The 14,411-nt window shown below is 49.4% G+C and overlaps 1 protein-coding gene across 1 annotated transcript in view; it reads left to right on the top strand.

Moving 5' to 3' along the window:
• Window positions 1-14,411, top strand: part of WSCD2 (WSC domain containing 2) — a 43,432-nt gene that overhangs the window by 8,264 nt on the left and 20,757 nt on the right. The window contains exons 2-3 of the mRNA XM_059894752.1: window positions 2,482-2,596; window positions 5,721-5,905. Of these exons, the coding sequence (XP_059750735.1) occupies window positions 2,482-2,596; window positions 5,721-5,905 (300 nt within the window). The remainder of the gene's footprint in view (window positions 1-2,481; window positions 2,597-5,720; window positions 5,906-14,411) is intronic.

Raw genomic sequence — 14,411 nt, 5'->3', positions numbered from 1 at the left:
ACGAGTGTTACTCTCCATCAGGACTCAGTGTGGCGCCTTGTGATCCTGAAGTCTGTGGGCCAAATGGAAGTGAAGCCTCCCCAAATGTAAAATGGCTGGAGGACAGATCTGGGCTTAAATTTTAAGTGAGACACTTCCAAGCTGTAGTAACATAGGCAGACTACATAGTTGCGAATTCTACTTAAAAACGAGTAACATGGAGTAACATGGGTGGTTACCAGTCAGAACATATACCGTATGCCAAAACAAAGATTTGCGTCTAAGACAGAGAGATATGATAGTCATTAGGATCAGCCTCTTCACCTATAAAATGGGTTAATAAGGGTGTGAGGACTGAATTTTTTAAAATAAGGCATGGCACTTAGTAAAGTAGATAGCACATAGTAGATACTCAATACATATTCTCTCCTCTCTCTCTCTCTCTCTCTCTCTCACACACACACACACACACAGAGCTTTTGATCTGATGACAGTGACCTCATGCTGACAAAATAAAACAACCATTTCCCCCCTTCCCCTCTCCCTCCCTCTCCTTCCTCCTTTTTTTTCTCCTCCTGCCCATCCTTGGACACTCTGTCCTCTAGCGAACTATTGAGCTAAAGTTGGTGTGAAGCTCTCAGCACCATGGCCCGTGGAAGTTCTCACTCCCAGCCCAGATGTAAATAGCATCCATGCCCCAGGGCCGTGGTTCCTTCTGTGACACAGGAGGGACATGCATTGTTGAACAAGCACAGTGACAAGATGTAGGCTTTTCCAGAGCTGTCACCATCTGATGTGCCCGCTCCAGGGAGGCAATGTTTCTTTTAAAGATGGACTGTTCTTAGTTGACCAAATCACCTCTGTCTTATGAAAGAAATTCAAGGTGATCAGGGATGAGACGCATCTCCAGCGAGACTGACAAATTCTGCACTTACCAGGGTGGTGTTGAGAGAAACTGTTGCTCCATAATGAGCCTGTATCCTCTGCTAGACCCTGCTCTCCACCATGAGTGAGGGGGACAAGAAGCCCACAGTTTAAATAGACAGCAGCCCACCCATGAATGAGATCAAGTGGCATGTAATATTTCCCTCAGTCATTCCCTATGAGGGCCGTTTAATTCCAAGGGCTGGCTGGGTCCTCAGTCTAACCTTCAGTTATTTCCAAGTGCAAGGGTGGAAAGAGCACTGGTTTGGGGTGCCATAGATCTAGATTTAAATCTTTGTTCTACCATCAATTAGTTTCAGGTCTCAGACAGCTCACTTCACCTTTCTGGGCCTCTGTTCAATCATCTAAGAAAAGAATTTAAGCATGCCAAGGGTCATTGCACCTGGGTCATTGCAAAGATTCTCGGATTCAAAGAGAAACAAGCAGTAGTTCAGAACATGGGCTCTGCAGCCAGATTGCTTGGGTCCAAACCTAACTCCACAGGTATAAGCTGTGTTTCCTTGGGCAGGTGACTTAGCCTCTCTGGGCCTCAGCTTCCTCTTCTGCATTGAGTGGGAATATTAATATTTACCTCATAGGGTCATTCTAAGGATTCACTGAGACAATATGTGTAAAGCACTTAGCAAAGTGCATGTCCAAATTAATAATAATGATTGTAAGAACATATGGGAAAAGACTTTATAAACTGTAAAGTACCATCTTTGTGTACTATTTACCAGGAAGTACAGGAACACGTGTACTACTTTAAGAAAACTAAGTGAATGGTTTATAATTGTATAGTTGTTTTACATTATTTAAAAATTTCCTTTTGGATGAAAGCATTCACCTTGGCCCACAAGGTGGGAAAACTGTAAAGTACTTATACAGCACTGTGAATGGCTGGTATTTTATTCCACTCACCTTAACTTTGTGCCTGTTATATTCAAGACACTGTGGTAGAGACGTTTATACAAATAAGTCCATTTTAACCTCATTGGGCTGATATTTTCATCCCCACAATGAAGAAAACTAGGCCTCAGAGAGGTTAACTGGCCTAAATGCACTAGGTCAGCACTAGAATGTAACCAAAGTCCTATGACAACCTAGATCTTGAGATATCCCAGGCCAGTGTTCCTTCCAAGGGAAAACAACACCTTAAGCCACCTTGTAGAAATGATAACAGGCGGTCAACTTATCAAGCTCTTCAGAGCTGTCCTAATACAGGTCTCATCTGCTTGGTGCTTAGGGAATGATGTTGGCTTGGGTTACTGGGTGCCCAGTTGTCACCAGTAGAGCCCAGGGGCATGACCTTAACCCTGGCCTTGGAAAGGTCCCTCCCTCCTCTCTGTTGACCTCCAGGGCCCACAGCCTTACCCATGGGACACCACTGCCCTTATAGATCATGTTCTGCCAATGCACATGAGTTTCAGTCTCTCTTGTTTCTACTTTACTGCTCAGAGGAAGGAATTGGTACCAAAAGGTCAGCAAGGCCACATAGCCAGAGGCACACTGGTTACTCCTGAGACCCTTTCAGCTTTGTCCCCCCTGCCAAATCTGACTTTTCTCATCTCCCCAAAGCTAAGTACATCGGCTGCTACCTGGATGACACCCAGAGCCGGGCCCTTCGAGGCGTGTCCTTTTTCGACTACAAAAAGATGACCATCTTCCGTTGCCAGGACAACTGTGCAGAACGGTAGGGCCCCACCAGTGTCCCAGGCATTCAGACCCCTTCCTTCTCAGATTCCTACCTGTGGTGGTCTTTCTTTTTCCATGGGAGGGCATGATGGAGGATGAACATGCGGCTACAAGGAAAGGGTGATGTGTATGTGTGTGTGTGTGTGTGTGTGTGTGTGTGTGTGCGCACATGCATACATGCATGCAACTGAGCAGGGAGTTGGTCTATGGGCATTTGTGAGACTCTACCTAGGAGTGAGTTTGCAGTGTACAGTATGCAGGGTCATATGTTTGTAAGCTTAATGCCAATACCTAACTGTCGTTAAATAACAGTAGCTGTGAGTGCAGGAGTCTCTGTGGATATGTTTGCAAGGGTCCCGAATTGTGCGGAAAGCACAAGTGGGTGTTTACATGCAGGCAAGTGTGAGTCTGTGAGCATGAGGCTTGTGTGATGCCCGTGGGAAGGGTGAGGTGGGAGCCTTGGATCAGGGCTATTTAATGGTTTACCAGCCAAGAAACTATTTGTTTCTCTGCCAGGGAGAAACACTCACCTGTCCAGACAGTGTTTTCCAATCTAAGAAGAAAATGATGTTCTTGATTAGAACATGCACTGGGGGTGGGGGGGGCTGACTTTCCAAGAGTGGATAAGGCCCCAGAGGACTGGCGAGTTGAGACCCTCAGTCCAGGCCTGGGAACCAGCACTGCTGCCCTAGAGGCACTGTGGAGTGAGCTGACCTTCTCCTCCCCTGTGCCCTGGGTCCCCATGCTCATCTTCAGACTCTAGCCAGTTGCCTCTGGTGATCACAAGCTCTAGAGGGGCTCCACTGCATGGCTGGAGTGGAAATGGGCAAGTGAGTGGCCAAGGGACTCTCCCCTCAGTTCCTGACTAGGAAACACTGTCCCCTTTATAATCAGCTTCCAGAACAGTCCACCATTGAAATCCTGAGCCCAGGACCATCTCCAGCTTGGGAAAGACTCCAAGCTCTTGAGGATATTGATTCTTTAATTTATTTATTGAATGGTGGGGAGACAGAAGTGAATTTCAGAGTCCACACCCTCAGACAGGTCTTGTGGGAGTTGAAGAGTTAATATTTGCAAAGCAAATATTTGAGAACAGTGCCTGGAAGAGAGCAAATGTAAGCTATTTCCATTCTGTGGCCCAAGCCCGTTCTTGCTTCTGCCTCCCCACCTAGCTGGGGAGCCCCTTGTGGGTAGGGCTGCAGCTGACTCATCTCTGCATCCATCTGGAAACCCATGTAGGCAGCCAGACAGTATGCACTGAACCAGAGTGAATTACGCGAGTTGATCTGACTCATCTTCTGAAGCTCCACCTTGGCTGTCACCTCCTCTGAGAAGTCTCTCCTGACACCCCAGGCAGGTTGGGGGCCTCTTCTGCATTTCCACAATCTGCGACTTATTCCATCTCACCCCTCATCTCACTCTGCTGGCGTTTTCTTGTTAAGCGCTTGTCACTCCATCTAGGCTGTGAGCTCCAGGACGCACGTCAGCATCACCTGGAATCTCTCAAAACAGATTGCCGGGCCCCACCCCCAGCCTTTGATTTAGTGGGTTTGAGGTGGGGCCCAAGAATCTGCATTTTTAACAAGTTCCCAGGTGACACTGGATGCTGTTGGTCCTGGAACTATGGTTGGAGCACCACTGCTCTGATTTTCACACCCAGCTGGGAAATTTTAGAAACTCCTGCTGTCCAGTGTTCCTTCTATCAGTGGGTCCAATTATATGAGACGGGCCCCAGGGGCACCTGAGAACCAAGGCTTGAGAGAGACAGTGGCAGACAGGTGGAAGAAGGAGGTTGGCCCAGCTCCAAGATGCCCAGATAGTTTAAGCTGCTCTTACTGCGTCTGCCCAGGTGACCGTGTGATCACACGCTACCCGAGTAGTAGGGGTGTTTGGAGACATGAGTCTGGGTGTGTCTGTCTCTCCAGCCAGCCCCCAGAAGTCCCGAGTGATGGCGTGAGCTGACACCTCCCATAGGTCCAGCCTTGCATGACCAGTATTTTGCAGGCTGCTCCCCCAAGGAGCTTTCACAATTCTGGAAAATGCCTCAGAGGCCACAGTGGGCAAGAGGACTGAGCAGGGGTTGTCCTACTCCCCTCTCCCCCACCACTTCATACCTACCCCGTGAGCCAGAGCAAGCAATTCCCTTTTCATCTGTTTAGAGAACAGGTCCTTACTAAAAGTCCTTTTTAGGAAATGATTCCATAGCTATGAAAAAAATTGACAATCTTGCAGTGCCTGGATATTTTTTTTTGTTTTAAGGAAAGGAATTTTTTACTTGGCTGGATACGTGACCTTGGTTTTGCCACCTTCCAAAGACATACGAGAGTCCCTGCTCCCTCCCCTGGGTCCAGCTCCTCTCAGGGGACATAGAGGCATTTCTGGGGGATGTTTCCTGGAATAAAGAGGCTGGACTTTGCAGATATGATTGGCTTGTGACTCTAGACAGGGAAGAACAAGAGAGTGGGTGGGGCAGAGGGACCACAGGACCAGAGGGGTGTGTGTGTGAAGTGTCCTGTGTGTTGAAGGTATATGTAGATGGGTGTGAATATGACATTGTGTGTCTATGTGGGTAAGTGTATGGGGGTGTGAGACATGAGGCAGGGATGGAAGCAGGTGGTCCCTGGGGTCTTGTCCCCTTCCAGAGTCTCCCTGTCCTCCAGGGACCTCCTTGTATTCCTTCTTGGCTTCCTGCCCATCCCACCTCCAAGACTTTCTAACCCCTTAGCCTCCCTGACCCTCTCAGGGTCTCCTTATTCTCAGTCCAGATCCCCCTGTCCCTTGGGGTATCCCTGTACCTCAGATCTCCCTGGGTCTCCCTGACGCCCAAGGTCTTCCTTGTTTCCCCTCGTCCAGGGAGATAGGGAGACCCCCACCCCAATCTCCTCATTTCTCTGGGGTCTCCCTGTCTCCTGGAAGCTTCTGTCTCCTGTCCCCTGAGGTCTCCTCTGTCCCCTGGGGTCTCTCTGTTACCCCCACCTTCCATCATCTGTCTCTCCATTTCCCCTGGGACCTCCTGGTCCCCAGAGCCCTCCCGTCCCCCAGGCCTCCTCACTAGGTGAGTCACCCTGTCCCTGGGGTCTCCATGGTGGCAGTTACCCTGGCCTGACAGCAGCCTCCCCCAGGGGTTACCTGTATGCTGGGCTGGAGTTCGGCGCCGAGTGCTACTGTGGCCACAAGATCCAGGCGACAAACGTGAGCGAGGCGGAGTGTGACATGGACTGCAAGGGCGAGCGGGGCAGCGTGTGCGGTGGCGCCAACCGCCTCTCCGTCTACCGGCTGCAGCTGGCCCAGGAGTCAGCCCGCAGGTGTACGTGAGTCGGCCCCTCCCCTCTCTGCCCTCGCCCACCTGAGCGCCCACCTGTACCTTCCACGGCTCCCACCGCTCCTAAGCCCTTGGCTGCCCTCCAAGGCTGCCACCATCCTGCCCCAGCCTCACCTCCAGCCACGCCCCTCTTCCTCCTTAGCAAACAGCTAGAGCCTGAGCTGGCCTGTCCTTCCTCATTTTCTGAAAGCAGATTGTGTCTAACGATGGTGACAATGACAGTGACAACAGCAAACACTTCATTGTTTTCCAAGTGCCTTCTATGGGAGAGCACATCTAATCCTCATGATGACCCTTGAAATCGCACTGTTATTCACCCACTCCCATTTTACAGATGAAGAGACTGAGGCTCAATGTCACACCAGCAGCAGAGGATTTAAACCAACTCCAGAGCTTATGTGTTTAATGCTCCTGTAGAGAGAATTTATCCCTTGCCTGCCAGTGCCTCAGTCTTGTTGGAATATCTCTCCAGTTTCCAAACTGAGGGAGGGAAGGGGATGAATAGCCGAGGACAAGAGCCACCCCCTCTTCTGTGGATATTGTCCCGTTGTCCCCTCTCTGGGTGTTTAATAGCAGTTAATGTCTATTTATCAAGCATCTGCCGTGTGCCAGGCACTGTGCTGAGCCCACTGCAAGCCTGATTTTGTTTCCCTTCCCTACAGACTTTTCAGGAAGTTACCGTGGTTAATTATCTCCATTTTACAGTGAGGAAACCGAGGCTTGATGAATTTAAGTAAGCCTGCCCAAGGTCACACAGTCTTGTGACCTCAAAGGTGACCTTCAGACCTATACGAAGAGCTAATGGCCTTGACGAAAGACAGAGGGCTGAGGTTTGTCCTGGTTACTCTTCTGATGCAGTCCTGAGGTAGGAACAGGAATCCAGAACTAAGAATCCCAAATTTGAATGCTCCAATGAACCCTAGGGAGATCTTGTTAAAATGCAGATTCTGATTCAACCAGTGAGATTCTGCATTTCTAAGGAGTTCCCAGGTGATGCTAGGTTGCTGGTCCATGGACCATACTTTGAACAATAAGGCCTTAGACCTCCGTGGAGCTGACAAGGTCCGCCCAGAATGTCAGCCTGCCCACCCAGGTGGATTTGGCAGAACCTAAATGCCTGTCTGCATGCAGAGAAAGGCCTCTTCCGTATGAATGTCTTTGTTTATAAAAATTCATTGCTGGTGTGCTTGACACTGTGTTCTGTTTTCCAAACCCCATGTTTCTGAAGCCCTGTTCAAGCTTTGCTTTACAACGGGGTCCCGCGTGCCGCCAATTTACAAAGCGGCTGATTTCTAGAAACGGAGGCACCATCTGCCTCCCCATCGTTGCCTCAGTTCATCCAGCTCTGCAGGTCTGGCTGGCAGAGGGCGGGGAGGGTGTGTGAAATCCAGGCTGGATAATGTCCATACAGCAAGTCTCTGGTTTGGCCATTAGTGTAATGAGGTTTTAATTTGATAGCAGATTTATCATCCCCAATATTGATTTCTTTATGCCAATGTTTACATTATTTTGATGGCGACGTTGACCATATGAAGAGATGGCCTTAAAGTTGTGTGTATTTAGAGCGAAAGCTGATGCCACTAGAACATTCTAGTGGATGATGCTGAGCTAGATAACAAGAATTGGGCTGTGTATGTCATCAGCCACTATTAGCTAGACCTCCTTTTGGTTAATGTTCAGATGGGCTGGGTAATATGAACATTCTCCTGTCTTTCTGTCTCTGTCTCTCTCTCTGTCTGTCTGTCTCTCTCTCTCTCTCTCTCTCTCTCTCTCTCTCACACACACACACACACACACACACAGACACGCACACACACACACTATTGAGATCACCTGGTATAATAACACTCTCGTGGACCATCAAAGATTTTTCAGTCAGCTGAAATATATAAACCTCAACACACCGAGACTGCTAGATCCCGTTACAATTGGGTGTGTTTTGCCCTGGTAGCAGTGGGAGGGCTGTGTGGGTGGTGGCTGGTGAGAAACCCCTGAGGCTGATGGGAATGCTGCTGTGCCCCTCAGCTTGCCCACCTCTGCAGTGGTGTTTTGTTCCATCTGAGAAAGGAATCTTTGTATTTATGTCGAAGACGGGGAACCCATTCATTTCTACTGAGAGGGGAGTCCTGGATTCTCTAAGTCCACCCCAGTTGTTCTGAATCGTCACTGTACAAGGTTGGAAGCTTGGGCACCTTCAGCTGGAAACTCCTGAAGGAAATCTAAGCCTTACTAATCTCAAGGCTACTGTGGCTGAGATGAGAATGGAAGTGGCTTGGATAAGGAGACAGATGGTTTGTCAAATTGGGACTCCTAGTGGGCTCCCAGTTGGCAACATGGTATTTGGAGAGAGCATGGGGACTGTTCATTAAACACTTGATTGCTCCCATGTGTATTAGGCGTGGAGAGGACAATGGGGAATAAAGCACAGTCCCTGCCCTCAAGGAGATCACCATCTAGTGGAGAGACAGACCCAAGACCAGTGGGATCTGTTCAAGCATGGGGTGTATATATAGAAGCCACGGGAGCAACATTTGAGCTGAATCTCATTCTAAGATTTCCAGGTGAAAGGGAGAGTCTTGTATTCAGCCGTGAACAAAAGGATCAGCAAAGGTGACGTTTTGAATGACCTGTTGGAAGCACCTTCCTCACTGATGCTTCATTTTACAGCTTTAGAAACTGAGGCCCAGACAGCACAAGTGGCTAAATTGAACAGCTCTGCGGGAGGCTCCACAAAAGAGAGCTGACTGATTAAGGTCTTGAAAGATGCATAGGATTTTGCCTGGTGTAAAAGAGGAGGATATCCAGACTCAACAAATTGCCAAAGGGTGGGGGAGAAATCTAGGCAGAGGGAATAGAGTGTGCAAAAGCCGAGAGGTAATTTCTAGAGATGATGGGCAGGCATGATTTTTCCAAGGCCACAGTGCTTCTTAGGGACTGAGCATAGGCTGGAACCCAGGTCTCTGACTCCTGGTTTGAGTGCTAACTCTATATAGTGCTGTAGACACCTTGACCTCTTGTATTGGATTTTGGACCCCATTGCCTCTCTTTTGGGAGTGTTCCTTGGATTTAACTTATCTCCTTTCCTCCTTGACCCCTGACCTCTCCTTCTGCCCTGCGTCCTGACTCTACACAATACAGAATATCCAGTGCCTTTGTTCTGACTCAGTGGCTTCCCATTCCTGAGATCTGATTTATACACAAATAAGTCAGAAAGGGAGGCCTTCCATTGGCACACGACACTAGCATGCATTACATTAGGGAGGGCGATGAGCAAACACTCCAGGAAACAGGTATGGTGGAAACCAGATTCCATTTGTAGAGTCATTAGTTTGTATTAACACCGTGTCCTAATTGTGTTTCCCTGAGCAGTGGCACAGAACTCTTAATGACTGTGAAGATCCAAAGGAGGCTTATTATCGCCCAAGCACCGCTCTGGTGGGGTGTCCACCTTGCGTGGGAAGCCAGCCTACGTGTTTCTGAGGTGATGGAGTGCTCCTACAGTAGTGAGAGCATTAAAAGGTTGGCAGAGCAAATGTCTGCAGGCACCCTGCTATTCTTTCTTGCCACAGACTCTCGGGCACATGGACTCTTTGCCCTTGTTACAAAAGAACCGAGAAATGGACTTCCTTCTTGGTTGGATTACAATTTTTTCACAGCAGTTTGCTGAATGTGTCAGCAAGTGTAGCTTCTCTTCCCAGGGGCAGAGACCTGCTGGCGATTTGAGAGTATTATGGCTTTATAGGGTGTTGCAAGAGATTTCATTTGCCTGAAAGATTCTTGCAAGATTTGCATTGCAAGGTTCATTAGAATTACACAAAATATACAATATATAAGTGGGTCCCGTGGGTGGCTGTCCGTGGTGCTGACCATCCTTCAGTGCCGCCTAAAACCCCCATGACTGCAGCCCAGCCTCTCCCAGGACTCAGCACTTTTCCCTCTTGTTTTTTCTTTTCTATCTTGGTGAAAGTATTGTGAAGCTCATGTTATCACTGAAAAAATAGATCTTGACTTATGGATCACAATTTACATAAGTGACTCTTGTGTACTGTTGTTAGTTCTGGCAATTTTCTGTCTTTGAAGGTTAGAAGGGAAATGTGCAATGCTTGTACTTTTTGTTCACTGATACTCCATTTTAACCAGTTCTGCTGAGGGGAGCCTCAGATGACCACGGAAAGTCATATTGGATGGATGGGCTATGTCTAGCTCCTTCTTTGCCGGGCCTGGAGGCCTCTCCTTTCCCTTGATATATGCCTGGGACCCCTGAATTTTATAATTCATATGGGTCTTCATGTGTTCTGCTGTGTAGGGCCAAGGAGATGTTAGCTAGAAAATTTTTTCTCCTTCTGCATCATGATGGGGGAGAATTGGTTTGCTCTTCTCCATGAACCATAATCCAGGAAGGCTATGGGAGCAATGATTGTAGATTTTGAAATCAGACAGACATTGTTTCTATCCCAGCTCCTTCACTTACTTGCTGTGTTGATTTTGGTCAAGCCAGTCATTCTGTCTGAGCTGCAAATGCCTCATCTGTAAAATGGGGACAATTCCAACCTTGAAAGATTGCTCTGACCACCAAGTGAGATAAAATTGAGAAAGCACATAGCACAGTGCCTGTTATGGAGTAGTGGTGATGCACCCTCCTTCCTGAAATGAAAATTCCTCAATTCACTCTGAGTGGCACCCAACTCAAGCTGTTTGAATTTCCAACAGCTCACAGGAGCCTTTGGTGATGCCTAAAAATAGCTGGTTTGAATTCTCCTTGGACAGTTAGGCTCTTTGTGTAATTCAATCTCTCTCTGATTATAGGTAGCCATTAACAGCTCCCAGCTCACTGCCTTTCCTCCTTACCAGCATCTTTAATGCAGTAGAGCTTGGCCTAATTACCCAGGGGGTGATGGCCTCTTTCAAACCAAGGAGAACTCTTCCACGCCTGCCTTTAAGCTGATGCCTGGTGGGATTTACCTCATTTTTGTGAAGCCTCAGAACAAAGAGATGATGGACTTCAGAGATACTTGCAGCTGGTTCCAGGATGTTCTTCATCTGCCCCCAGTAAAGGGAGTTGATGAACAGTTGCTCTGCTCGCCTCTTGCTAGTAAAAACTCCAAGCTTCCGAGGTCATGCACCATCCCAGCTGGCCTGGCAATGAAGAGCTGACATTATCAGAATGTGGGGCACGGGCTTTTGTGATCCTTGGACCCCTACTATGGAGCCTCAGAGGGTTTCTGGGAAATTCAGGTGGCTGGCATGGGGTCTCTGGAGCCCAACCATGTTGGAATTCGGCAGGCCTCCTGCAGAATAGCAGAGAGGTGGGAACCTAGGATGTGATGTCAAATAAGATTGGGGTCAAATCCCTACTTTGCTCCCCACTAGCTGTATGAGCTGGAAAAGTGACCAAATCTTGTTAGGTCTCGGGGTCTCCACCTGCAAAACAGGATAATAGCATCCTCTACCTCTTAAGTTGTTGTGAGGATTAATTGAGGGGTGATATGTGTAACATACTTAGCACTAACGACATACAGTAAGCAGCTGTTATTATTACCTTTGTTGCTATTCCTCAGCAAGGGTTGGTCGTTAGGAAGACACTCCTCAGGGTTGCTGCTACTGTCCACGGGCTGTGTACCGCACAGCTCCAGGGAGCGCCCTTCTCACAGGCTACAGGCTGTGAAGAGCAGTGGCTCTGAACTCTGTGCAGCGTTTCCCTTGTAAATTAAGAACGCTCAAAGACCCAAGATATTTTAAGTTGGGTTCTCCCGGAGACAAGGATGTGAGCTTTGGTTTACTTGAATCATGACCCCAGGATGCACCTCCAGGGGAGTGGAGACGTGAGAAAGGGAAGGGAAGGAGCCAATACATGCCCTTTACAAAGCAGGTCACTACTGAGGACAGCTGAGGCTTACTCCCACTGGGGAGCTGTGGGAGGTGGTGGAGAGCGTGCTTCAGAGACGTCCCATTGGAGGAGCAGGAAGCTGCAGTATTTATCCTCCAGCGTTCACCCATCATTGGCTGAGGGTGGCTCCCAGGGAGATTAACTCCCTGGCAAGTGCAGTCTGTCCCTCACATACCCTAGGTGTTTACAGTAGGTCACTGTCAGCCTATACTGGGATGGTGAGCGCCAGGAGTGTATTAATGGGGCACTGGTAGTGTCTCCTACCTGCGATCTAGCCACCCTTCACATATCATGAACGAGCAATGGAGAAGGAGCAGGAAGAGACATTGACTAAATCCTCGTAGGTCTCAGGCACTGTAAATGTCATTGCATCACCTTCTGTCCCACCTGGGCAGGGTAGAGATAATGATCCCCATATGCAGATGAGGAAACCAAGGCTCAGTCCAAGGACACACAGCTAAGTAAGTTGCTGACCCAGGTCTGTCTGAATTCAAAACCAAGGCCCTTTCTGCTGGGCACGAGAGTTTTTTTGCAAACAGGAAGGCATCTACCTACCGCTGTAGAAGTCCAAAATTCTTTGTATCACAAGAGTGTGTTAGGGAGGTCAAGGGACCCAGGCTGGTCACTTCTCTTTTGTTTTCGGACGTAAGAGAAAAGAAAGCCTCTCACCACTGGTGTGGAGAGCTGGTGACCCAACCCATTTTACAGATGGAGGAAATGAGGGTAGCAGGAGGATTCAACGTGTTGGCCACCGTGCATGTTCTCAGTGTTCCAATCACCAAGCCATAATGGAGAGCAACCTGCAGAGAGAGGTGGCCTCCAAAGTGTTCCCCAGATCCCTGGGAGTCCGGCCTTCCCATTAGACATCACAGAATTCTCTGTGAATCCATGTGGTTTCCCTCCAAAAGCAGAATGGGCAAGACTGTAGGAAGACGCCACATCCAGCAGGTTTACTGCTCCTAGAACTAACTTCCCAAACGTGTTCCCCTCCGCCCCCCACCCCAGTGCACACCTTGACCAAAGAGAGACTCACAGCAGCAGCTTCTGACCCCTCCCTGGCCCTTTAAGGCCTCTGAAAACGTCACCTTACTTGGTATTCAGGGCATTCAGCTCAGCTCTGCTTTCTAAGCTGGGAGGGTCAGGGACTCATTAGCAGATGCTTAAATGTCAAAGGGAGACCTGTCTCAGCAGAGCTGGGCTTACAGAGTCTTCCTTCCTCTTCCCACACTTGCAGTCTGGCCTCCTGGCATCCAGGAAGGCAGGAGAAAATCATCTGGGGAGATACCAGGGTAGGAATTCTACTTCCTCTAAGGAGACAGATTCACAGCCCTTTGCCTGTCCCTTCCACTGTACTGACAAATCTCATTCATGTCCGTCCCTGAATGATCCACCCAGTATTTATGCCTCCATTTTAGAGATGAGAATACTGAGCCTCCAAAAGGAGAGGAAACATGCCAAGGTCAGTGAAGAAGGGTGGAGCTGCCTGTGTGTACTGGAGGAGAGCTGCCCGTTTGACAGGTGAAGACGCCACCTTTCAGGGAGGAAAAGCAAAGTCAGGATTAGAGCTCGTGTCTCTGAGCCACTGGTCTTCTGCTCCTTGGCCAGGGCAGCTCGTCCAGAGAAGTGCCATGGTCCTGGGAAGTGCCATGGCCTTCTGGTGTGGTACCAGGCCGGATGGTCTCTTCTGGAGCCCCTGGATCAGAGTTGGGCCCTCGAGGCCATCTGGAGATGCGTGCTGATGTGGCCCAAGAGACAGGCGTCCAGCTGGGGGTGATAGGAGGGCAGAGCATTTGGCCAGAGGCCTAGATGAAGAGCCTGTGGGCTCACAGGGCCCTGAGTGATACCCCAGTGCCCTCAGTTACTCAAGGTCATGTCTGCAAGAGGATCCAAGGGTGAGCCCCTAATAGCAGGTAACTCCAAAGACTACCAAGGGTGGACTCCTGCTCTCACATGCCTACGGTCAGACACACACACTCCTGTACAGAGACCCATATGCAAGGTGTTCTGTGATATGCAGGACCTGGACCGATACCAACCGTGCACCTGTCTGTGGGCTCCAGGTGTAAGGGTCTCTGTGCTCTTGACATCCTGGGGAGAGACTCAGTCTGGGCTGGACTCCAGCAGAGGGGCCCACTCCTCCTGTTCTGCTCTCTCGTATGGCTCAAGCATGAAGTGGCCTTGCACTGAGGAGACAAAAGTTTTTGTTCGAATCTGGATGCTGGCTGTTCAGGGGTTGTTGGGAAATGCCCAACCCTGGTGGCTTTGGGCCAGTCCAGTGGGAGGCTGGCTGAGGCTCAGCCAGGCCTTCTGGTAGAAGAGGGGGAGCTCTTCTCTCTGGTACTTGGTTGCCAGGCAACCCAGAGAGAGCATCCAAGATTATGTCTCCTCCCCTTGGTAAGACTCATCACGCAGAGGTCCAGTGCACAACTATACAGTCACAGCCCGAAGCACACAGCCACAGCCCAGTGCCCACTGTCAAGAGACCAGGCAGGCAGGTGGGCAAACACCTGCTCACACAGGGTCCTAGACTCCCACATGGACAGACCCAAACGCGCTCGGATGAACCAGGTCCACGGGGCCACATTTGTAGTCTCAGAGCTCAGT

The sequence above is a fragment of the Balaenoptera ricei genome, chromosome 14, assembly GCF_028023285.1.
Source record: "Balaenoptera ricei isolate mBalRic1 chromosome 14, mBalRic1.hap2, whole genome shotgun sequence".
NCBI classification, from domain to species: domain Eukaryota; kingdom Metazoa; phylum Chordata; class Mammalia; order Artiodactyla; family Balaenopteridae; genus Balaenoptera; species Balaenoptera ricei.
The sequence above is the reverse complement of the archived record's forward strand: the minus strand, read 5'-3'. Positions and strand labels throughout refer to the sequence as shown.